Here is a 27,074-nt window from a genome sequence, read left to right on the forward strand (position 1 = left end):
ATTATATTATTAAGTAGTCATTGTTTGGGAGCACTGATTTATTTATTATTCTCATTGCTTCGCTTGCCTTTCTTGATATGATATTTAAAATGAAATATCCAACGAAAGAACTGAATAGGCTTTCATTTTTGTTCTTAGGTACGTTTCTTAATGCTTGCGTAAGTTCCCTAAACAAAATACAGTGCTGTGCAACTTCTTATTTAGACACAGACACAGCTTGCGCAGAGTACGGAGGGATATCTGCCAGCTTGGTACAATGAAGAAAACTGAAGATCTGAGGGTGAACTCAGGTAATCCATATATATGATAATTTATGCATACTGAGGGAGGCAGGCATCCTGTCAATCAATCTTATTTATAACCTAAATGTGACAGATACCTACATTGCTGGTTCATCACTAGTGACAGGGGGAGTTATTTGGGAGAAACTGATATCACTGCGAAATAACCATTTTCTCTGTTGGTACCATTTTCTTGAAAGAGAAACGTTCACTCATTGAGCTGCTTATGTAATAGTTGCTTGGAAATAAAAATCATTCTACCCTTTTTTCCTAATTTTTGGAATGGTGTATTTAGGGTGAGTCATTTGATTCCATTTAGTGTTCTTTGTATTGGTGTTTTTTTTATTGTTTTAGTATGCTTGACCATTTTTTGTTGTTTTATTATACTTTATTCGCTGCTTCTTTCTTTTCCCCCACAGAAAACATAAATAAGGAGAAGATCGATTGCATTTTTGGCAAAAAAACAGATCTAGGATAGTATAAAGGAGCTTCTATAACTCGCAGCGACAATTTAGTGCCCATCAAATCCCTAAAGAATTACTCTCACTTGTATTTAGCATGTTGTATAGCACTTTGTCATGTTCTGATCAGTGTCACTTTTTGGATTAAAAGCAACTCTTTGATTCTGTTAATGCTGGCTGTAGCTCCACCCCATTGTGATTCCAATTTATGGAAAATCCTGTGGGCACAGGTACAGCCAGCACTGATAGAGAAAAGGCCAATGCGCTACCAGTGGGGTATAAGACATGAAGGGAAGTGAATGAAATGATCAAAAAATAAATAAATAACTGAAAAAGACAGCCAATTCTGTAGTGTCACCACGTACTAAACAGAAAATAAAGGAAAGGGGGGAGGGGGGGGGAATCGGCGCTTGTTTTACTAGGTGTTCAAAAAGATCCAAAAAAAAAAAAATCCAAAACAATATATGAGGCTAGAACTGTGAATATTCCTACAACTGGATATAGCACATAATCCTAGCTATGGTGTTATGAAAACTCAAAAGGTGAGTAACGATATGTAAAAATGTGGAACGGATAAATACAGTGTGTAGCTTCAATGAGGTGATAAATCAAGCTAGTGAAGCATCAATATAAATGAGGTAGTGTGCAAAACATACACAATGATAAAACAATATGTGTTGACGTGACGTAACGCGTAGGAGGAGCCGCCGTAACCGGAAGTGACGTTGGTAATCGGAGCAAAGTCCCCACAGCACTATTCAGAGTGTTTATATGCCTGAAACAAGCAAACCGAGTAAGTGTATTTCTTTTATGCGAAATAAATTGTTTTTAATACTGCACCATGATGGCCCTCTTTATTTGATGAGCCCCTGAGGTCGTGGCAGCAGTTAAAGATCCCACAGTACAAAGCGTCCCAATCCGGACCCCTAGAGGCATATCGGGATCACTGATAAGACCCATTAGGAAGGACCCGGGAGCCGTGAAGCACGACACCGAGGGAAAAGATATACAAACACAGGCGATTTATCCATATTGTTGAGGTGAGAGTTTAGAGCACCTAGAAGTGACTCCTGGTGGAGGAGAAAGTCACAGCACCTTAATTGCACGGAAGCACTTTGTGGTTTAAGTTCGAGATTGAAGTCACACACTTGATTATATTATTTGTGGTGATTTGGAAGAACGGACATTTATTTACATCACAATTTTTGATTTTTGAGGATTTTTTCTGTATCATTTGTATTTATATATGAATTGAAGCACCCAGCACTTTAGAGATTGGTAGAGATTGGTTTGTCTCACGATAAATTAATTTGATCACATGGTTTATTGAAGCACAATTACATATTTAAGGTTATGAGGAAGCGATTCAACAAAATATAATACCCCATTTCTCACAAGCACAGCACTGGAGTTAATTGTAACTAATCAATTGTAATTTAATAATTTATTTATTTATATTTTTTAGTTTAATTCACTTCTGAAGCGCACCATCACCCCCCTGTTTAAAGTACTACAGAACAATCTTCAGGGCAGTGGCGGCTGGTGCTCCATGGGCTGGGGGGGGGGGGGGGGCGGCAGATGGACCGCACCATACCAAGCCCCCCAGGCCACCACAGGCTCACTCACCCTGCCTGAACATGTGGAGGGAGGGCAGGCAGCAGCAGCAAACGGCAGCGGCGGCGGCTTCGGCTTCTGCCCCCTTAGTCTTCTGCATCTCCTCCCTCCTCCTCCATGGCGAATGGCATCGCCTCGCCTTTCGGCCAATCGGGAATTGGGTCTATGGACCCACTTCCTGATTGGCCAGGAGGGAGATCCGTGTGACAAAAGCAAATATTAATTCGCTATTGTCACACAACTGGGTGGGCTCGGGGCGCAGTGCTCTGCGCCCCAAGCCCACCCTTTTTTTTAGCCTATTAGAGCCTCTGGCTCTAATCACATGCTAAAAAAAAGCCCCATTGAACTCATGCGTCCGGCGCCCTACATGTAGATCATGGATGGGGGGGCGGCACCCCTGTGCCCCCAATGCACCAGCCGCCACTGCTTCAGGGCCCTTCCTGGCACCCCCTTTGTTCCTATTCTTCAGGGTCAACTACACGGCACCCCCTTTACTGTTAAACTTCCTGTGTGAGCTAGCTCCTTGATCCCCTGACTTCTCTGGAGTGGTCCCCTCTCCAACGCAGACCTTGTGGCGAATCCCCGAATACTCATGACACTGTTTTTCCTGAGCAACTCTGCCACCAACTCCAATGTCAGTACTCTGGATTCTCTGCAGCTCAGCTCCACACCTGGTTCATTCGGCCGACTGCCTGAACCACTTTCCTCACATTTGCAGGAGGAGAGACCAGCCATCTGCCTCCTCCTGGGACTCTGTTTCCCGCCAAAGATGCCCTGTCCCCTCTGTATTTATGGTCAATCCCAGAATGCATTGCAGGAACGCTCTCCCACTGGGACTGCCATAAAACATGATGTGTCACTGGCTGGGTTTCCTCCACTGTCCAACAAGCTCCCTCATTGGATACAGTGGGGACACTCCCTCAGACCCAGTGAATCACACCTGGAAACATGTGACAGGCAAACTAATAGATCAGGCTCTCCTGATAAGCAGCTGGAACAACAGATGCTTTTACCTAGCACCTACCTAACTAGGAGGGTGCTACATAAAAAAAAGGTGAATGGGGTCAAGAAGATTATTTTATTATTCCTAGTTTATAAATTGCCTACAATAATCAGCCTCCTGCAGTATTGAGAAATCAATTTTTTGACCTGCAAAATGATGGCCAGAAACCTCTTTACCCTTATTGGTGGCCAAAAGCCCTGCTATTTAGATAGTAATGCTGACAGTGCCCCCTTAGTACTGGGAGATTGCACAAAAAAAGCAGATGCAGTTCCATCTTTCTTCCTCTAGCAAATATATTGGAAGTGGAGGCTGCATTAATTATATATTGATACAGATAACAAAGTAGCTGTGTTTTATGCACAATCTGTACTAGTATAGGTTACAGTTTAACCCTCCTCTTATGTTAGCTTTCTGTTACTATCCATGATGTTAACGGGTCGGTTTTGACCCGTGTCTTAAATCAGCCATAAAATACCCTCTGAACAATTATTTATCATCCAATTTGTTTCTTACCTCTTGGTTACCTTGTTAGGCTTCTTTATCCTTGAAAAGATTGGTTTTAATATTTTTGGTGTGACCCCTTAGACCTTTCTTTTGATAGCATACCTCTCATTTTCAAATTTAAAAAATGGTAAAATAAAGTCAGCAACTCTGAAATGTATTGGTCCTATGTTTCTTCACTTTATTTAGAGAAGCAGACAAGCAGGCAAAGAGATAGGCCCCTCGCTAACTACAGCTCACAGGGTTGAGAGGTGATTGGCTGTCAGTGTTACTAAGCAGAGAGAGTGTTTATGATTTCAGTTTTGGCACTTATTAGTGTCCTAAAATCCTATATTATAACTGGGTCAGAATTGACCCTAACACCATAAACGTCTTAATTTTCATCACAGTATTTTATAATTTAGTGAAAAGGATTATTTTTCTATTACATTGTTTAAATAGAGGTTCCTGACAAAGTAAAAAAATCTTGATGCAATAAACAAATTTATGTGATACTTATAGACATTTAAAACCTGAAAACGGGTCGGTTCTGACCCTAACATAAGAGGAGGGTTAAGAGTGAAAGGGGGGAAAGGCAGCATAAATGGGCAAGTGGCATTTGCGCTAGCCTTTGCAGGACCCCTTTGTGGGCAGACCCAGCAGTGTCTTCCACTGCTACCAGGAAAATGTTATTATCTTAGTTTCATGTGTTCATCTTTGCAAAATCATGTTAAGATCTGTGCTTTTCTCCAGGTAACTCTTTTGATGAAAATATGTATGTCAATCTGCAAGATTTAAAAGCACAGAAGATAGAGAATCATCCAAACCATGAAGGTAATTTATTCTTTACTACAAGGTGCAACTAGTTTCTATCACTGAGTACTAAAGACACATGCACCAATTTATAGGACATTATCTTCTACTAACATGTGTGGCGGTGCAAGTCCTATAAAACAACCTGTGGGTCATTTATTTTTGGAAGGAGCAGGGGGCTTGCAAAAAAATTTTTTTTGGCATATAGCAACAATTTTAATAGCTATAATCATGATGATGTTCCATGGTGTAATGCATAACCTCTTCTCATTGCAGAGCCAAATACAAAGTTTCATCTTTAGTGCCTAATAGTCACTTAGCAGATATAAGTGTAATATTGTTTTTGGGAGGGAAGGCATCACATCGGATGACCATCTCCTTACATAGTTACATAGTTAGTGAGGTTGAAAAAAGACATCAGTCCATCCAGTTCAACCTATGATGTGTGTGTGTGTTTGCTGTTAACCGTACATTGTATACCCCTGTATGTTGTGGTCTTTAAGGTGCCCATCAATAGTTTTTTGAAACTATCGATGCTCCCTGCTGATACAACTGTTTGCGGAAGAGAATTCCACATCTTTACTGCTCTTACAGTGAAGAACCCCCTACGTATTTTAAGGTTAAACCGCCTTTCCTCTAGTTTTAGTGAGTGGCCACGCGTCTTATTGAATTCCCTTTCTCTGAATAGTTTGTTCCTTATGCTAGGGTCGCCAGTACAGTATTTATACATTGATATCATATCCCCCCTCAATCGTCTCTTCTCCTGAGAGAATAAGTTCAGTGCTTGTAGTCTTTCCTCATAGCTGATGTCCTCCATTCCCCTAATTATTTTTGTTGCCCTTCTCTGGACTCTCTCCAGTTCCAGCACATCCTTCCTGAGGACCGGTGCCCAGACCTGGACAGCATACTCCAGATATGGCCGGACCAGAGACTTGTAGAGAGGGAGAATAATCTCTTTATTTCTTTTTATTTCTCTTTATATTCTGTTGGCTTTGCTTGCAGTGGCTTGGCATTGCATGCCACTGCCAAGCCTGTTATCTACCAGTACCCCCAGGTCCTTTTCCATCCTAGACTCACCCAGAGGTCCCCCCCCCCCCCTAGTCAGTAGCTTGCTTTCTGGTTTCTGGCACCCAAGTGCATTACTTTACATTTTTCAACATTAAACCTTATCTGCCATGTAGTTGCCCGCCCCATTATTTTGTTCAGGTCCGCTTGTAAGGTTTCCACATCCTGCATAGAAGATATTGGCATGCTTAGTTTAGTATCATCCACAAATACAGTGATTGTACTAGATATCCCCTCCTCTAAATCATTTATGAATAAATTAAACAGGATTGGCCCCAGGACAGAACCCTGGGGGACCCCACTTTCCACACCCGCCCAATCCGAGTACTCCCCATTAATCATCACCCTTTGCAGTTTCTCAACTGTGTAAACCAGGAGATCTAAGCCTCCGAATACAGTATCTCACAAAAGTGAGTATACCCCTCACATTTTTGTATATCTTTTCATGTGACAACACTGAAGAAATTAGACTATGCTACAATGTAAAGTAGTGAGTGTACAGCTTGTATAACAGTGTAAATTTGCTGTCCCCTCAAAAAAACTCAACACACAGCCATTAATGTCTAAACCGCTGGCAACAAAAGTGAGTACACCCCTAAGTGAAAATGTCCAAATTGGGCCCAATTAGCCATTTTCCCTCCCGGTGTCATATGACTCATTAGTGTTACAAGGTATCAGGCGTGAATGGGGAGCAGGTGTGTTAAATTTGGTGTTATCGCTTTCACTCTCCTATACTGGTCACTGGATGTTCAACATGGCACCTCATGGCAAAGAACTCTGAGGATCTGAAAAAAAAATTGTTGCTCTACATAAAGATGGCCTAGGCTATAAGAAGATTGCCAAGACCCTGAAACTGAGCTGCAGCAAGATGGCCAAGACCATACAGCAGTTTACCAGGACAGGTTCCACTCAGAACAGGCCTCACCACAGTCGACCACAAACGTTGAGTGCACATGCTCAGCATCATATCCAGAGGTTGTCTTTGGGAAATAGACGTATGAGTGCTGCCATCATTGTTGCAGAGGTTGAAGGGGCGGGGGTAAGCCTGTCAGCCTTGCATACGATGCACACTGCATCAAATTAGTCTGCATGGCTGTCGTCCCAGAAGGAAACCTCTTCTAAAGATGGTGCACAAGAAAGCCTGCAAACAGTTTGCTGAAGACAAGCAGACTAAGGACATGGATTCCTGAGGTCTGATGAGACAAAGATAAACTTATTTGGTTCAGATGGTGTCAAGCGTGTGTGCTGGCAACCAGGTGAGGAGTACAAAGACAAGTGTGTCTTGTCTAGAGTCAAGCATGGTGGTGGGAGTGTCACGGTCTGGGGCTGCATGAGTGCTGCCGGAAATGGGGAGCCACAGTTCATTGAGGGAACCATGAATGCCAACATGTACTGTGACATACTGAAGCATAGCATGATCCCCTCTCTTCGGAGACTGGGCCGCAGGGCAATATTCCAACACGATAACGACCCCAAACCCACCTCCAAGATGACCACTGCCTTGCTAAAGAAGCTGAGGGTAAAGCTGATGGACTGGCCAGGCATGTCTCCAGACCTAAACCCCAATGAGCATCTGTGGGGCATCCTCAAACGGAAGGTGGAGGAGTGCAAGGTCTCTAACATCCACCAGCTCCGTTATGTCATCATGGAGGAGTGGAAAAGGACTCCAGTGGCAACCTGTGAAGGTCTGGTGAACTCCATGCCCAAGAGGGTTAAGGCAGTGCTGGAAAATAATGGTGGCCACACAAAATATTGAGACTTTGAGCCCAATTTGGACATTTTAACTTAGGGGTGTACTCACTTCTGTTGCCAGCGATTAAGACAATAATGGTGTGTTGAGTTATTTTGAGGGGACAGCAAATTTACACTGTTATACAAGCTGTACACTCACTACTTTACATTGTAGCAAAATGTCATTTCTTCAGTGATGTCACATGAAAAGATATAATAAAATATTTACAAAAATGTGAGGGGTGTACTCACTTTTGTGAGATACTGTAAGTGGAAGGATATGACCTTCCTGAATTCTCACTCTACAGTGCCCATACTTAGTAAGGCCTTGGGAAAGCAAGTAGGATTTCCTTCGACTAACACCTTTTCCCAAGGCTGATGCTTACTCAAATCTTGCTAAAATTTATGTCCAGTCCTTAGATGCTATAAACAACTTTACTACAGCCTGGAGTAGAGAAAAGAAGGTGGAATGCACAAGAATGTGACATTAAAGATCCTAAACTTTCTCTGGGCAGGCAGTCACTGGTTGTTGTTCAGCTCCAAGAGCACAGAGCTACCACTGGAGTAACTCTCCACAAAACATGAGGTTCTTGTGTTGCTCAGTTCCTGTTATCCAACTTCAACTTCAGGATACATCCAGGCACACAGCCTAATTATCTACTCCACTAGGCACACAGCTTCCAGGTACCCAACCAACAGGAGACCCTCTAGGTTGGAGCTCCATGCCAGGCCAAGCCTTCTAGGATGGGGCTCCAGCCCTGGGGCCTCCAAACGGGCACACAGTGTGCCTACCTAGGATCTTTCCCCCAGTCAAGGACCCTTCCAGAACAGAGCTCAGCTGTTTTGTCCAATCCTCTGATGACAAAGTCACCAGGGATTGGTGAGCTAAAAAGACAGGTAGAGCTTTATGCCCCAAACCCCTGTCACAGCACTCTGGAGTCAACTAAACAATATCTGGCAGATGATGTAATACAGGAAAACCCCTCAGCAAAGCATTCTAAAAAAGAGATGAGCTTGGCTTTGACGTGAAACCATGATCACCAAATCAGAAGGATGCTGTCACTGACAGCCTAATTAGCTGTGGCTGTGGCATTCCATGCCCCACAGCTGTACATACACAAAGGGCGGACATGCTAGTAACACCATTGACTTAATATAGCCATAGGGTCATGTTATGACATTGACCTCATATAGTCATGAGGCTATGTTAGGTCAATGACTTTACAAGCATCCTGGTCACTTTGGGTATGTGCAGTTGCAAGGCAGAGAATGCCCTGGCTGCAGCTGATTGGGATAGCACTGAGACCATTCTTCTGGGTTCAGTTGAACATGGGTTTGGACCAAAGCAAATAACTAAAGCAGAGCTGTAAAGCCTGTCATAGATGGTGTGATTTTCTTTTCTCCTACAGAGCTATTGTGTTCATCCAGCAGAGGGGCGCAGCCATCCTGGGCGGTAGAACACAGTGATTTTTTTTCCAGCGACTATAGCCGCTGGCAATAATCACATGAAAAATCCAACATGCTGGTTATACCCAAATTGATTGGTCAACTTGGGTACAATCATACTGCACATACATTATTTGAATATTGGCAGGTCCCTGCTGAAATGGACGAGATTCAAACTATCTATGGCCGGCTTTAGAGAACACATCCCTACATAAAGAATGTGTACCTCCTTGAAGCCAACGTGTTGGAGTCTTAACACGCTCAGATACTCCTAGGTTCACCTAGCTAATCTTTTTCAAAGACAATTGACTATAGTGTTGTCCTACATCAGCTGCAGATGCACTCACTATCCCTGTGTCTATGATTATTTCAGGGGCTCCACCTGCCAAGAATACCCAAAATAAAGTTATACTGATACTGATGGTTCTCTTAATCTTGATGTTCCTTGGTTTGGTCGTGTTAACAAGTCTTCTGTTTATTAACTGTGAGTATCAGTCATGCAGTCATAAACTCTGTTATGGGAATGATAAAAGAAAAAAATATATATTTTCTAATTTTGGGTTGACATTAGCTCTTTTGTTAGGTAATATTAACATGGGCTTGACATAGGTTTTTCATGAATGGTAACTGTATGTCATACTGCTGTATTGTGCTAACATTACTCTACTCTGATTAGTCAGTATTAGAAAAGTATGCACATCAAAGTGTTTTTATTGCCAAAACTGATTTCTTTCAAGTTCTGGATAGAGTAGAGGTGGGTCAGATTTTCTGCTATGTTTTTGCTGCTGTATGTGTTTCTTCTGGGGAGATTTACACTCTCTATTTGTCCTGGTGACTATTGTCACTAAGGCAGAAAGTGATGAGCTAGAGATAATACTGGCTGTAGCTCCACCCCATTGTGATTCCAATTCATGGAAAAACCTGGGGGGGACAGGTACAGCCAGCACTGAGCCCCCATCCCCCTCTCTAAACTGTCTGTTCTTATAGTTTCCCGAATGAACGCTCATTCATAGTAGTAAAAGATCAGTCTGCGCTGGCGGTGCTGTGTGAGCTCTCTACAGTTACTTTTAAACATACACAGCCCCGGCAGATAGATCACATAGTACTACAGCGCTGAACGATCTTTTATTATTATGAATGAACAAGCATCTCTGCAGGGCTGTGTGATAGAGCTGCTAGCTGCTAGTAAACATAGAGGGCACCGACAGCGCTATCACACAGCCCCGACCAGTGCGGTCAGAAAGAGGTGCGCAAACTGTCCAACAATGCTGCTTAGCAATGGCAGGATGGACCCAATATAAAAAAAAACACAGCAAAATATCATCTAGGAGGTCTTAAATTACTTAGTTGAGAGGAAAATCTCCTGGTGAGAGAGCCCTTCACAAAACATTAAATACAAGAAAACCAAATTAGAGTATGGATGTGGGCTCTACCTATCACCACCCTCCTACAAAAATAATAGAAAAGTAACAAGGTGTTACTACATTGTGTAGAATGTACTAATTACTCAATTCCAAGCATATATCAGCTCCCGATTGCTAAAATGTAATAAAAATCTTAATTTCATATATGTTAAAAATACTCCATAGACAACACATAAACATACATGTATGTCAGTATTAGAACAGTATGCACATTAACGTGTTTTTATTGCCAAAACTGATTTCTTTCAGGTTCTGGATATAGTAGAGATAGGTCAGATCTTCTGCCATGTTTTTGCTGCTATAGAAAGTAATGAGCTATACACTTTTACAAAGGTTTATAAAGTGCTGCGACATAACAACCAATAATACAAAAACATAAACATTAAAAAGATTTCTCTATAACAATAGGCCTAATTGTTATAGAGAAATCTTTTTAATGTTTATGCTTTTGTATTGTTGAATGTTATGTCTGTCATTTTTTATACTATGGATTAATAAAAATATTGAATGTTTTAAATCCATTCTCTATACACTTTTGTACGGTACCACTAAAATCCCCACAGCACCTTGTCTTTTTCTCGGTCTTCCCTTTTTATCCTTTTTCCTTTTACCCCGTGTAGTGTATTAACACGGACCAGGCTGTACAGGTTGCTTCTTTATTCACTGAACATCACGCATGCAACTAAACTTCAGCCACACCCAGCTCCCAGACATATACACAATTGTAACATTTTGCAGACAGCAACTTAACCCGTTGCTTACCATACTACATTCCCTCCTCTCTTTGAATAAAACATAACATGCACAACGTATTAATAAGATTAACAAAATGCATGGATGAACAACTAGAAATTTAAACTATAAACTCCTGACTATACACATAGTCCTTAAGGTAGGCCGGTGGATTAGTTGCTTGTTTTTCTCTTGGCCATTCCGATGTGGATGGTTGTGGATTGAAGTCTGGATCACTGGCAGTATCATCACTACTCTTTGCCTGTTCGCTGTCTTCCGATACTTGACCTTCTGACTCAATAAATTTGTTCACAAATGAAGAATTACGCACTTTTGTGTGTCCATCTAAATCCTCTAAAACCACTTGAGTACCTCTTTTCTCCTTTACAACATAAGGCTCAGGTTCAAAGGACGGAGCCAGTTTGTTAAACCGATCACTTTGAAGCAACACCTTATCACCCTGTTGAAGGCCACTAGGTTGACAATGGCGGCGGTGGTTTGCATACTGTTCAGCCCGGATCTTCCTTTCCTCATCAATATGCCGAAAAGGTTTCTGACTTGTAGGAGGACCCCCAATGTCTGGCAATTTTGTCCTGAATTTGCGACCACAAAGAAGTTCCGCAGGACTAACGCCAGTGACAGTATGCGGAGTTGTGCGATAAGCCAAAAGAAAATGCCACAGTTCCTTTTTCCAGTCTCTTCTCTCTAAATGAGCAATCCGCAAAGCTTTCAGCAAGGTTCGATTCTGTCGTTCCACTTCCCCGTTAGCCTGTGGCCAGTATGGAGTGTTACGATGATGTTCAATAGCATTTGATTTCAGATAATCCTGAAATTCCTGAGAAGTAAATTGGGCACCATTATCACTCACGATCCGTTTAGGCAACCCATGAGACGCAAAAATGCTCTCCAACCCCTCAATTACAGTTGATGATGTAGCTTTAGTGAGAACTACCACCTCTTGCCACCTTGAATAATAGTCCACAACAACTAAAAGATGGTGTCCAGATGGAATGTCACACAGATCAATGGCTAAATCTTCCCATGGTCCCTCAGGTAGAACAGTGTGCGTTACTGGTTCTGGTTTAGGTTTGCTGCCCACCAACTGACATGCTCGACATGAAGAAACCAAACGTTCCACATCCTTGTCAATTCCTGGCCACCAGACTTTCTCACTTAATCTTTGTTTGGTGCGTACAATGCCTTGATGGCCCTCATGGGCTAAATGTAATGTACGTTTCCGTAAGTCTTTAGGCATCACAATACGATTGCCACGTAAAACTAGTTGTCCTGCAATACTCAGCTCTTGTTTGATTCTGTGATAGCTTGGGTCACAATCCACCCAAACCCCTTGTCTTACACATTTTCTCAACCGAGCAATTTCCGGATCCACAGATGACAATTCTTCAACCTCCCGCGGTGTCAATGCCTGAGGCATGGCGTTAGTAGCCACAAAACGAATGTACTTTTCTGCTAGGTTATGAACAGGTGCTGAAGACTGAGGCAATCTGGAAAGTGCATCTGCCGCATTAGTCGGTCCAGGTCTGTACCGCACTGTAAATCGATACGGTAACAATCTGAGAACCCATCTTTCAATTCTGGCGGATGGTTTTGAGCGTGGCGAATATATCACTTCTAGAGGCTTGTGGTCTGTGATGATTTCAAAATCAAGGCCGTAGAGATAGGTGTGAAACCTTTCACATCCCCAAACAACAGCCAAAGCTTCTTTCTCGGTCTGAGAATAACGTCTCTCTACATCAGTAAGGGATCTGCTTGCATACTGAATAGGCCTGTAATCGCCTGTGCATTGTCTCTGAACCAAGATGGCGCCCAACCCCACAGGGCTAGCATCGACAATAACTTGGGTGTGTGTAGTAGGATTGAAATAAGCCAAAGTTGTGGCGCAAGTCAGCCGTCTCTTAAGTTCATCAAATGCACCTTGTTCCAAAAGGCCCCACTTCCAAGGGACTGCTTTGCGAGTCAACAATCTCAAAGGTTCACTGACAGTCGCCATATCTGGAATAAACTTGGCACAGTAATTCACTAGCCCAAGAAAACTGCGTACTTCTGCAGGGTTCTCAGGATTTCTGGCATCAGACACAGCTTTAATTTTACAGTCCTCCGGACCAATGCCCCTGTCAGACAGCACATGGCCCATAAAAGTCATTTTATTCATTTGAAATGTGCACTTCTTCTCATTTAATGTTAACCCTTTCTCCTTCAAGCGATTTAGCACTGCACGGAGACGTTCATCGTAATTGACGTTCCCCACACAATTATATCATCGGAAATGTTATGCGTGCCTTCACAACCATGTAGCACCTGCTGAATCACATGTTGATAGGCCTCAGTTGAAACATCAACTTCTTGTATCTAAAAAGACCTTTATGGCTTGCAAATGTAGTGATGACTCTAGATGCTGGGGTCAATTCAATCTGATGATAACCCCATTTCAAATCCAGTTTACTGAAGACACTTGCCCCATTCATTGCATGTAGAACATCTTCAATAGTGGGAATTGGATGTCTCTCTCTCTGCACAGCTTGGTTAGCACATCTCATGTCCACACAAATCCGAATATCTGTGCCCTTTGGTACAACAACTAACGGCGATACCCATGGAGTGGGTCCTTCTACAGGTTCAATAATGTCAAGGTCTAGCAGCTCTGCCAGTTTGTGCTCAACAGGTGATCTCAGGCTATAAGGAAGTCTGCGTACTGGCTGTGCAACAGGCTTTACATGTTTATCAATGTGAAGCTCCAACTGAAAATCCTTTAATTTTCCAAACCCAGAGAAGCAATCTTTAAATTCCTCTGTCAATGCAGAAATAGCAGGAGACACCATATTCACTCTTGCGCTGCCTACATCACGGCCAATCTTTAACACCCCTAGTGCCATTGTGGTTTGACGACCAAGCAGAGGCGACCCTGTGCCATCTACAACATAGAATTCGGTCTGCAATGGAGGACCAGTCTCATGTGTTTGAACAGAGGTATAAAATTTGCCTTTAAGTTGTAGTGGTGTACTGGAGCCATAAGTATAAATCTGTTTAGTGGTGTTACACAATTTAAGGTGATTTTCTCTGCCATTAAGACTGTGCCAAGAAGCTAAGTCCATAACATTGCATGTAGCTCCAGAGTCAATCAACACTGACACATCTGTATTTCCAATCTTAATGGTTAATGTCCCAGCTTGCAGAGAACACAGGGAGAATATAAATTTACAGTCAGGAGCACTCTCTTTATCCTCAGCTATAACATTTACTTGTGCTGATGGTCCTTTGGTTTTGTTATCTCTGGGTGTACTTCTACACACAGCTGCAAAATGACCTGTCTTTCCACAAGCATAGCACATTTTATTCTGTACCACAGTGCAGTCCTGACTTGTGTGTCCCTCTCTGCCACATTTACTGCAGGTTACATGTAAAGTCCTCTTTGGAAAACTCTCTTTCCTACTCCAGATATTCCTATTATTATAGGTAGGTTTGGAGACTGTATTGACAGATGCAGTGTCCTTGGTTTCAATATGCAGAGCCTGGAGCTCAGACAGTTCAATGGCTCTTGCAATCTCCTGCAGACTAGTAAGTGTGAGACTAGGTTCTCTCAATAATCTCCGCCTGAGGTGCACAGATGTGCATTTCTCTATGACCTGATCTCTGATTATCTCCTCAGTTACAGTCCCAAAATCACAAGACTTTGCCAGATAGCCGGTAAATCCAGGAAGCTAGCCATCCTCTTCGCCAAAATGTAGTGTATTAACACGGACCAGGCTGTACAGGTTGCTTCTTTATTCACTGAACATCACGCATGCAAATAAACTTCAGCCACACCCAGCTCCCAGACATATACATAATTGTAACATTTTGCAGACAGCAACTTAACCCGTTGCTTACCATACTACACCCTGTCTTTATCTTCTTTTTCTTCCTTTTTTCCCCTCATATCTTTTTTTTCTTCTTTCCTTACAGTAGCTGTTAGTTAGGCATGCAAATTAGTAATTACCTGCTGCCAAATACTACACAAAAAAGTAGGTTATCCATTTCCCTTGCATCTGCTGAGAAACTACAGTAAGTAATGCAGTGACAGGGTTCACAGAGATCCTCAGGTTGTCATATACTAAGAGCACAGGAACTTAGTTCCACTCATTAACCTCTACAGGTTGCCTGAGCCTTTTTTAAAAGAGGTTGTGTTCTGCTGCTCATTGTTAGAACATACGCTGCATTATGGAATATTTTTTCTCATGATTAGATCCCCCTAGGTTTGTAGGTTTGATACATCTCGCAGCCCCAGTTCACCCTCCCTAAGCAAGCCATGTTGTCTGACCATGCTGCCAACCAAACCATACACTCCCTAATATGGAATATATGGCATAATGCATATTGAAAGAAATTACTAGTGCGGGGCCAGAAGGGACTTAATGGCTTAATAGCCAAAGATTTACTTTGCTCCATTCCTATAGCCTTAAGGTGGATCTCTGCTGTCTTCAGCTTGCTGTATTCTTTAAAAAGTGAACACCATGTTACAATTTGTTCTTCTTGTTTCAGCTGTGGGAGTTTAGTCCTGGCATACACTGTCTGACAGCTGATTGGAAAGAAACACACACAAACCCTCCACATAGGCAGAAGAAGGAAGATGCTTGCAGAGCTGTGCTGTGAATAGATCAGCTCTCTGCTAATCTGTTTATAGCACCCACCCTGACACAAATTTTTAGCTGCTTTTATCTCCAGTGTCGGAGAACTTGTCAGAAGTTATCACGGTGATAACAGAAGAACGGAGCAGCAGAAAGACACAAACTTATGGCTATGGAGAGATATGTGCCTAGGTTAAATTTCATGAATCAGGTTTACATCCACTTTAGGTGTCAGTTACACCTAGTGGTGTCAGTAGGGTACTGCAGCAACTCTGAAACACTGCAGAGAAGCCAAATGAGAAACTGACAATTGTCCCAGGCAAATTATTACCCAGGAAAGATACATTTAGACACCCACTAAAATACAAGGTGGCTACATATACATAAGTTCTATCTCCACTTATATTGTTCTGTATTTCCTTCCCAGATAAAACCATCTCAAATGAATTATCACAAATGGAAATCAACGGTAAGGCATTAAGAAGCATTCTTATCCAACTACTTCTGAAATTTTATTGACATTTTGTCACAAGATATTAGCGCAACTGTTTATCAAACCCATATTTTCAGTACTCAAACTCAAATTCATTTTAGTGCACACAAATACAACATAATACCAGAATGTCCAGCAAAATAGGTGATTGTGTTGAGTAAATAGATACTAAATATGTGAGTCTCAAAATTGTGTGCTCCTGTAAAACAAGCAAAATGGCAGCACCCGAAATGGTCCATAGGCAACTCTTTAAAAGGCGGCATCGCTATTTTTTTTTATCAGTAGAGATCAAAGGTAAAAGAGAAGTATAGTAGCTCCCTGAGAGGCTGAGCTGGGTGCAGGTCCAGGCATGTACGCAGATCCCAACCATAAGGTTGCGATCTTTCCCTAGCCTGGACCGGCTCTGTGACGTCAGCCGACAGTGGGCTTTAGCCCGCTGTCTTCTGAAAACAGGTCACAGCAGTGCAGAACAAAGTTTAATGAACTTTGGATGCACTTTTCCCTTAACTGTGAATGATGGCTCTCACAATGATAAGCCCCCTTTGTAATAGTGCAGGTGACAGGTTTTCTTTAAGAAGACATTAGATCCCCATTGTCACTCCTGCATTCTATTGAAGCTGATCAAGCTCCTCATGACCCTTATTGAATTTTGTGTTCAATGTCAAAGAAAGGGGTGACTTGAACATTGGAGTCTACAGGAAACCCACATATACCAGGATCTGCTTTCTAAATCTCACCACCCATTGGATCACTATCTAAGCTAGGAGCTATTAGAGGTCTGCAAAACAGACATTTCAGGAGGGTTTTGTGTTTTTCCAGGCTAGGCATTCATTAAAACTTCCACAAGGTTAAGAAAAAAAAAAAAAAAAAACATACCATCAGAGTGGAAAAGCAGAATACATAGGGCAATACAGTCATACCAATTATGGTGGAAGTGTCAGGAAAACTCAGGAACATTTTTAAACCTGAGATTTTCATTTACAGTACCACACTGACAAAGAAGCTTGTACTTTCAAATAATCCAACAACCAAACACAAGTAGAGTAACCTGGTATATGCAGTCCTGTATAGTGAGGAATACGAGGACCCAGTGGCAGAACTACCAGAGTCGCAAAGGTCGCACTTGCAACTGTGCACTGGCATTCCTCCTCGGTGGACAGGAAGGCGGCCGATCTGTGCTGTCTCGGTTTGAACACTTATGGCTGTGCTGTAGTGTTGTATCGAAACTGCTGCTACTTAGGCGGCAGGTTTGGCGGTGGCAGTGTGGAAGGCACCATCAGTAGTACTACGGGAGTTACTGGAGTTACTAAGGGGGGAATCCTGCAGAAGGATGTAAGGGGGCACTGTGGAGTTACAAAGGGGGAACTCTGGTAGAAGATGTAAGGGGCATTCTGGAGGATGTAAGAGGGCACTCTCAAGGATCTAAGGAGGCCCTCTGGAGGTACTAAGTTAGTACCACCAGAGTGCTCCCTTAGATCCTCAAGAGTGCACCCTTTCATCCTCTAAGTGCCACCTTAGGACGCATTCTGGAAGATGTAAGGGGGCACTCTGAAAGTTGTAAGGGGGAACTTTGGAGACACTGATGTAAGGGGGCACTCTGGGGGCACTGATATGCAGGAAAAAATGTGCTCCGTGAGAAAAAAAAAAGGTCATCTGGGGTTGACAACATGTCAAGGAAGTAAAGGGCTCTAGGATCAGTGGAAAGGGCCCCGGACTCGAAGGGGGGGGCCCTTTTTGTTTTTTTTTGCACTGGGGCCCTGAAGGTTCTAGTTACGCCCCTGTGAGGACCTGAATGTTAGGTGACAAAACAGCCTTCTAACAAATGGATAGCTCAGCATAGAAAGGCAAATTCTGTGGATCAAAACTCAGCAGTCTTCAAACACCTTAAGGAAAACAGACACTCTTTCAAGGTCAGAAAAGTGGACATCTTAGATAGAGATGACAACTGGTTTGCAAAAGGTGAGAAACTGGTTATAAATACGCAAGCTGATAGCAAATCTGTTTTAGCTAGTTGTACACTATTCTTTCTTTCTTTTACTCGGTGTCTGTGAATTTGTCTCATGTACTCTTATTTCTTCTCTTTGAAGACACAATACAGAAGAATCAACTGAATAACCTGGAGAACATAGGTCAGTGACCAAACAACTCTGTGATATTTTCATGTATGGCTTTCATCGGTTACACATTTAAAAACATACTTGTAACATAAGCGTGAACGTAGATGTAGCATAAATATAAGAGTAGGGCAATTATGCCGGTAGCTGAGATGTGATCTGTAGAAGTAGTGTATTTGTAGATATAAACAAATGGCCACTGCCCCCACTTATAACTGGCTTAGCAGCAAGGAGCCCTGGAAGGGCAACGTATGTCACATAAAACCAAAGAAATTTCCAAGCTCATCTTACCAACCAGCCTGCATCTAACTGAATTGACTTGTCTAACAGTATGCATTAAAAACAGGTTTAGTCTACACATATTTGCAAATACAAGAGTACGCTACAGGCTGCGTCAAAGCACCCCATTTTCTGTAGTCCCTAACTCTAACTTCTAAGAGTCTCCACAATGGAAGCAAATGCATTATAATGGATAGGTAGAGGATAATTGAGCCGCAAGGAGCCCATCCCTCCTTAAAGGTGCAGGGGCTAACTGAGAATGCGGTAAGGCCACAGCTTCATCTTGCCACTAGATGAATCTGAGGTAAATGTTTCTTTAGGTACTTATCTTTGGGGCACCCCCCTTTCTATCCACTAGCCGACACCCTTCCACTGACTACTCTACTCCGGAGTGGCCCCCTTCCTGGTCAGGGCCTTAGGCACAATCCTCTGTACTCACGATACTGCTTTCCAGGTTCTCCAGTGCCTCAACTCTTTCAGTCAGCTCTCCTGGACCTCTGGGTTCAGTTCCTTCCTTCTGGCTCACCAGGCCGACTGCTTGTGACCATACATCAACTGCTGCAGAAGATGAGGCAGCTGCCACCCTCCTTCCAGGACTCTGCTCACTAGCCAAAGACCCCCAGACATGTGTCCCTGGCTTTAAATACTACACCCCACAATCCCCCGAGACAGCAGTCTGTGCCAATCCCTGGGGCTGTATCAAAGCCTGTGTCCTCATTGGCCAGGTTTCCTCCACTTGTCCAATGTGCCTCCCCATTGGGCACAGTGGGGACACTCCCTCAGACCATATGAATCACACAATGGGCACATTGACCAGACCTAACTTACAGATCCTGCTCCCAGATAAGCAGAGAGAATATCCTGCTCCAGTCCCAACTGATGCCTAGTAAAGAGAAACGCGTAGGAGGCCACGCCATCACGCCACATGGACCGCGCTGCAGGCAGACACGTTCTGCTACAGGAACCTATTGTCTTATCCATTTGATGCCATGTACGTGCAATATTTCATTTTAATAAAGTGTTTTTAATAAGGGTAACGCACTATTGGCCATTTTTCCTTTCCACTTTGGGGGAGCTTCATTTGAGACAGCTATATCCAGCCTCATCCTTAAAGGAGAGTGATACGCCCCTGGGAAGGGATAGACACCTATACCTTATGGTCAGAAGCTGACTTTGGATACTGTCCACACTACCCATATACCAACAGAGGTTCCAGGCCTACCCTCTTTAGAATTCTGGTAAGAAGCCACGCATATCACTTGGGTGACACCAGACAAGTTTTGTGCACAAGTGGAGGTTATATTTCATTGCACCTGGCTCTTTTTACCAGTCGGTAAGGGGCCATCTTATTCACGTTTGTGTCACTGATTTGTCATCTCACATCGGTCCAATTGGAAGACACTTCTTTCTTTAAAAGACTTTTTGTGTGTTATCACGCTTATGCATCCTTTTGAGAGATTTCTTTTTTAAATGGACTTTTGATGCATTTATTTTTTATGTTTTTTATCACCATTGTGTGATTCAGTATCACTATATGATTTATTGTGTTGGTTGCATACACTCTATGCCACATTGCAAGCGCACTATTTCATTTTTTCACTTAATTCCTGTAAAGAGGTGAGCCCTCCTGGGTGTAAGGCCTAAGATAAACTTATAATACAGTGCAACCATTAAAGTATGCACTATTTAACACAAGGTTATTTACTAGTTTAATGCATTAAATGCTTCTTTATCCTACTTCAGAGCAATATATGCAGGCCTTCAAGGTATAGACTTTCAAGGGGACATAGCCCGTCCCCACAAGCTATTTACAGTGGCTTACCCTATTGATCTTGTAAGGATTAATAACAAGATCCTCTCTTTCGGTAATATAGTTGGTGCTCGGTTCCTATAGCGAGGAAATCCCTATTGCATATATGGCCCTAGGATAGAGATAGATAAATGTAATTGTTAAAGTATATACTTTCAACGTAGAGTTGTTTACTTGGTCTAAGGCTAAGCCATTATATGTATATTCCTCCTACCTTGAATCCATTAACAGGGGTATTCAGATTATAGGTATCCAATAGGGCATATATCGATCCAAACCCCCAATTAGGTACAGAGCGCTCTCCGTGGCCTCCCCGAGCGTTCCCGCCATGCAGCTGATTGTGTCGCTGTCTGGATCCTCCCAGCTTGCTGACCATTCCAAAGCCTAATATGCATCCCGACCGAGACATTCCTACCCACAGAGTAGGACGGCACTCAGCCCGACTGAATACATGCCTTCCTGGGACCGTATGTGGCACATGCGAAGAGCGTAAAAGAATCGCACATGCGCACTAAGCGCCGTAAATGGCGAGAGGGCATGATAATCCTGAACGCTGTGCAAGGTGGATCCTCCCACTGGTGTAAGGGAGCGCCGCCACAAATAGTCACTGTCCTCACCTATAAATGGCCTTCGCAGCAAGGAGCACTAGAAGGGCAACCTATATCAAATAAAACCAAAGAAATTTCCAAGCTCAATTTACTGAGCCTGCGTAGATATATTTTAATTCTGCGTTATTAAAGATACAGTATTTACAGTAATTAGTCATACACATGTAGTACTACCCATGCAGGAGTCGCTGCTGAATGAAGGTATCTCCCACCCTGCACAGCCAGGCACACAGAATTTGACACAGCACTCTGGAGACAAGAAACAGTTCTTACAGCTTTGTTTTAGTATTTTAATAGGGGTGTTCACCTTGGATAGGGAATATGGTATTATGGGATGCCCACTTGATCAAGGTAGCAAAACTCTTCAGGGACATACAGTAACTATATACAGCCTGTATATACACTTCTCATTCTACCTCCAGCACAATCTTCCTTGTAATACTACAACTCCCAGCACCAGTTGGCACTGTTTGGATGATCTAAGTAGGGCTCAGTTAGATCTGTAGCAAATACCTTTTGCAGGCAGGGACCGTGGGCCCTTTTGGTAGTGTAGCAAAAAGTCCTAGTGCTCAGTTGTCCTCTTCCTATGGCTACTGATCCCAGCACCACCTCTTCAGGCACTGTCAGTTCCCCTGGCTGCAGCTGCCCCTTTCTCTAGCCCTTCTGGCTAAGAATCCACAGTCCTCCCAGACTGACTCTACATCCATCCCAGACTGCTTGCACCCAGTCCTCTTGATTGTAACAAGTACCAGCCCACCTGGCTGTCTTCCTTCCTGAAGATTTTACCAGCAGTGTTCTCCTGCTGTCCTCCACTTGCTCCCATGCCTTTGGTTAGGATACCTCTGTGCATCGTTAAGAGGGTCCCTTCCACACCTGAGCCCTGACCCGAGGTCTGCCCCCCCAGACCATGGGGCACCGTCAAGGGCCACTGACAGCCTAACACTACATGTCTATCTTCCACCTGAGCTCTACTGCCACAGCTTGGCTGACCCTGAGTATTTAAGCCCCCTTGCCCACCCATCTGTTGGGGATTGGTCAGGACCCTCCAGGCAACTTCTCCTCACCTCCACTCCCATTATTCTAGAATCTTCTACTAGTTTCTAGAAGTATGGGAAGATCTCAGAGATACTGCCTGTGAGTCAACCAGCTCTCCCTGAGTCACTCAACCCTGACCCAGAAAAACACACAGGCTTGGCTGCCAGCCAAGCCAGAATACTTTACCTACTCTAAAAATAAAAAATCCCAGCACTCTAGAAATGCAGCTAGGGGGTGCTTCACACATATGTTCTGTCATTAGCATTTGAAAAGGACAGAATCAACTTCTAAGATAGAGTTGACACCAAGATCCAAATAAAGTATCTGAGTAAACAGATTGCCACCTTTCTGAAGCCTCAAATAAAGTCCTAGCCATTTTGTCTACAAGAATTATCAGGGGACATTTACAAAGCCCCCATAATGTCTGCAAGCTTTGATTGATATCAACAGATCTAAGGAATCTATTTTACCTCTCATAAAAGCTAAATTATTAGTGGCAGAGTGATACAAATAATTCCTTCTGATCATACACATGTACATGTAAATCTGTATTTGGAGCATATGCAGAATCCAGGAGAAACACACAAATTGTTGTATGGCGCATGATTGCGGCAGGCAGGCAGTAATTAGTACTGTCGCAATCGGACAAACGCACTAGTGTCAGAAATCCTATCCATGACCTAGTCAACAGAACTATCCAGGGCCTATTTGATCTTACAAACAAAGCACTATACCAGTGCATGGGAACAGCATGTATCAGAACAATGTGATGGCTGCGGTGACGTCATACACAACTCCTCCCCCCCGTACGTGTTACACCCGTGGGCGGAATTTCTTATTTTTTGTAGTATTTTTACACTGTCAGGTGCACACTCATCCACTCGTTATCCAAGGATCAGTCCAGGGAATTTGTTTTTTTGTATTTATTGGTAGAACGTGGATATGAGAAAGGATTAGTGGGATACTCCAACTTGAACTAGGCACAAAAGAGGACAACTCTCACTTGGCCTCGCTAAATTTGACTGGATAGCAGACTCTCTGCTGAACCATACAAGATTTGTATGGAAGAAAAGTCCTTTGCACACTCTTGCAGCAGACTCAGGGAACACGGACACTACAGAGTATCCTCTTTAACTGGCACCTGTCCACTGACTTCACTAGCATAAAGCGATGGCCCTCACCGAACAGACCCCTAGATGTAGATCTGTATTTACAGCAACCAGAAACAGATCCTACCAGGTATATCCCCCTTGCCAGTCATTCCTGCCGGACATCAGGGTTGCAACTTCTGTAACCTCGGCCCTCAGGTCGACCACCTGAGGACGCATGGCAGCCTGTACAAAGGAGGGGCAGCACCCCCCTCCCTCCAGGACCCCACTCTCCAGCTGAAGACCAGGAGCCACATGTGAACCTCAGATATAAGTACAGTCACCCATCATGCACCAGGGCACCTTCCATGCCTACTGGCCAGTGCTATACAGATATCCTCTGTTCTCATCTGCATCATTCCCTCCCACTGTCCAATACACTGTATTACTATTGGATCAGTGTGAAACATCAAGCCAGGATGAGCAGCATCAGAGCACACTAGGCAGGTTCTATTTAACAATCACAGCTCTCTGTTAAGCAGATAGCTCCTAGATTTACCTGGCTGTGTCCCTGTAATGCAGAGAAACCAAAACTATAAACACTAGCACCTACCTAAGAGGGTGCTACATTAGCTAGGGCTCATATCTCTGGAGAGATTGTTGCATTTCAGTGTCTATGCCCAGTATAAGATCCATGCCAATCTGTATGTAATTGCACTTCGTGTTGGCAGATTGCATGCAAATTGTCACAAAAAAGATATTGGGGGGCACACCCTAAACACACAATTCTCAGGTTGGCGCTGCTAAAAGACCAATATACAAATTGAACAATATAATAGCGCACACATACACAGAAAAAGTTGTTTTCAAATCTTGCAAGGCTATTTATAAACACCTGCTCTTATGAAGTAAATGTGGGGATTTGGTCACACCATATGGCCATACTGTGCTTAAAACCACCACTACGTCAAAGTACCCCATTTTCATTGGGTCCTACACTATTCATAGAAAAGATAATCCCACTTCTCAAAACCATAGGGCATACTCACTCCCGTCATGGGAGAAGTTTGCAGGCTGCAGATTCCTCTGCTAAAACTGCAATGAAGGGACACCTCTTGTAACTACTAACAGGTGGACAATGCTAATGAGGTCTCGGTGTGGGAGAGTGGGGTGCTCCACCCATAAGTCTGGTCAGGACTATACATGAAACAAAAAAGATATTGTGGGGCACACCCTAAATGCATGCAAATTGTAAACTAAAGCCCCGTACACACGTACCGATTGTCGGCCGAACGATCGGCCGTCTTTTGTCCAGGGCTGTCGTGTCTGTTGAAAACTGCAAAAGACTGCACACGAATTTTGTCGGCCAACAACAGCCGACTGCAGAAGTGATGTCATGTGATGGTTAACTTTCCTTGTCTTTTTTCTTTTCTGAGCATGCCCAGTCTTGCAAATCTGCTGTCTGTCGGCCGAAATCTGTACTGACTGGCGAACAATCGGCCATTCTGGTGTTGGCCAACAAAAATTTTAATGCTTGCACACCCGATTCTGTTCGGCCGAAAATGCGCTGTCGGAAGCATCATACTAACAAGCCTACAATCGGCCGATCGGTCGTCGGCCGAATATTTACGGCCGACAATCGGTACGTGTGTACGGGGCTTAACTGACACAAATCTGCCAGATAGAGATCTGTGTATTTGTGGTTGCCCAGCAGACCAGTCTGCACACAAACCGTTGGGTGGTTGCAGGCTATCGGTTGTTGTGTGTCTGGTGTGTGGGTGTGTGGACAGTGGGAAGAGTGAATAACGCTACCCCCCCAGAGAAGCAGCTGGATATACTGTAATGTCTCTGTATACCTAGGGGTGACAAACCTTGCTCACCTAACACCCTAACACTTACTGACACACCTTGGGGTTCTTCAAAAAATGTATTTGAACAGAACAGCCTGAGGAAAATCAAGTAGTAAGACAAAGTACCAACAAGCAATAAGACTATATACTTACACAAAGAGAAAATTAACTCATATTTCTATCCAATATCGCAATATACAACTAGTGAATGTAGGTTATTTGGAACAACTAAACAGTCTCTCTCCTTGCTGGTCAGTGTTAGGTGGAGTAAGTGTTTTGGCTGGCAATGGTGCAACCCTTAAAGTATTATCAACAATCACAATAGGAAGGGAAGTCAGCTTGTGTGGGACAAATTCTTACCAGACCCGGGCTCACTCTCTGGGTCTCTGTATGCCAATTCATCCTCAGTTCAGGAAAGGCAGAGAGGTTGTTAGGCTCACATATCTTTATCAGTTAAAATTGTTTTTCTTTCTCTTAAATATAAGCAGTGGAAGGGGTAGTTCTCAAACATAATTCGGACTCCCAGGATGTTCACAGCATACCTAATACCTTCCCAGTGACTCATTGTTGTGCGAAGCCTATTGCATTAGGATGTGCACCCCAGAGCACAAACACACATGCATGTATATCAGGAGAGCAGTGGACGCAGGGCTGGCGCTACCTATAGGCAAGGTAGGCGCTGGCCTAGAGCGCATGTCAGTCGGGGGCACCGCCAGTGGCGTAGCGTGGGGTGCAGGCAGGTTCCAGGAGTCCAGGTTCAGTGGTTGCAGTGATCGGCCGGACACCCATCTCCACTGTGGGTGTTTGGAGAGGGGTGGAGGCAGGGGCGGACTGACCCATCGAGTCAAGGAGTCTAGGTTGGGTGGTGGGGAGCAGTCAGTGAAGGCCTCGGGGCAGGGGCAGGATGCTCATGACAGCACCCAGCTCCGAGTACCATGATCTCTACAACGAGTGGGTGGCCTCACAGTCAGGGGCTACGGGGATGGAGAGCAGCATGGGAAGCCTGGAGGATAGGCTCACAGGGGGCCCAGAGGATGAAGACACAGTGCGGGAGGCACAGGCAGTCAGGGACCGCTGCTTGCGAGGGACAGTCTGGCTGTCACACTGGATCAGCTGGAAGGAGCACAGCACAGCACCTTAATTACTACCAGAAAGAGAACGAGTCCTGCCTGCTGATAATCATTGAACATCCACCTACTGTTGGCAGGAAGGTACTGGGCATCACACACTTACCCGCAGACACTGACTGGGACAGGGGAACATAGGAGAGAGGGACTGTCCATAACACTATGTGTTGTATTCAGAGCTGAATTTTCTACATAATGCAACTTCTCCAGAGGAAGTGGAACATATTCCATGAAACGGGTTGAGCTTTTTAGGATGCATTTTCTCCAAAACAGTCATGTGTTTGATTCTCCATATGACATTTTGGCAGCTGTTTATTTATAATATATTGTTTTATCATAATCTATGACAAGTCAGCTCTCAATTTTTAGCACTATAATATGTGGTATGATCACTGCTTTCAATACAATGTAATTATAATTCTTAGAGACACCATGTTGCAGATCCGCCTGTGTATATTAGGAAATGTACACTATAGTAAGTGCCAGTTGTCCTCACACACCTCATTCAAAGTCCCAACCTCCCCCTTGCTCTCTATAATAATGTGTATGCAGTTTACCCTGTCTACCCTGCAGAAGGGTTATACAGCAGCAACAAAGGAAGAAGTTCCACAGCAGTTATCATCTACAGTCTGGGTTACATGTTCATGAGACTTGTTGAAAAATTTCCCATCGATCAACATATTCTGACAGCAGCAACACAATGTCCTGGTGGGGGACGCTGGCTAAATGAAAAAAAAAAAACCCCTCAAAAAACCGATAGTGTATGGCCCTCTTTAACAGGATAAGGATTCCCTCAATCACCCATCTATGAAATATTTCAGCTGACCCTTGTAAAACACAACCAGAAGCACCATTTTTCATCAGGGGGGCACAATGGCTTTGGCTTTACAAATGGTCAATCACTGCAGCCTGTTCTGCTCTTCCATTACACTGGAACACAAGGCTGGGGAGTGGGCAGGAACATTGGTAAAAGTATTCAGGGGACCTAAAAGAGA

At 43.6% G+C, this 27,074-nt stretch overlaps 1 protein-coding gene across 1 annotated transcript in view; it reads left to right on the forward strand.

The window, feature by feature from the left end:
- The first annotated feature begins 201 nt into the window (after positions 1–201).
- Positions 202–27,074, forward strand: part of LOC309552797 (C-type lectin domain family 17, member A-like) — a 58,056-nt gene continuing 31,183 nt past the window's right edge. Inside the window, exons 1-5 of the mRNA XM_082253711.1 lie at positions 202–290; positions 4,593–4,673; positions 9,268–9,378; positions 16,103–16,144; positions 18,256–18,297. Of these exons, the coding sequence (XP_082109837.1) occupies positions 257–290; positions 4,593–4,673; positions 9,268–9,378; positions 16,103–16,144; positions 18,256–18,297 (310 nt within the window). The 5' untranslated portion in view covers positions 202–256. The remainder of the gene's footprint in view (positions 291–4,592; positions 4,674–9,267; positions 9,379–16,102; positions 16,145–18,255; positions 18,298–27,074) is intronic.

This window comes from Pelophylax lessonae (assembly GCF_965119305.1).
Source record: "Pelophylax lessonae genome assembly, chromosome: 4".
NCBI classification, from domain to species: domain Eukaryota; kingdom Metazoa; phylum Chordata; class Amphibia; order Anura; family Ranidae; genus Pelophylax; species Pelophylax lessonae.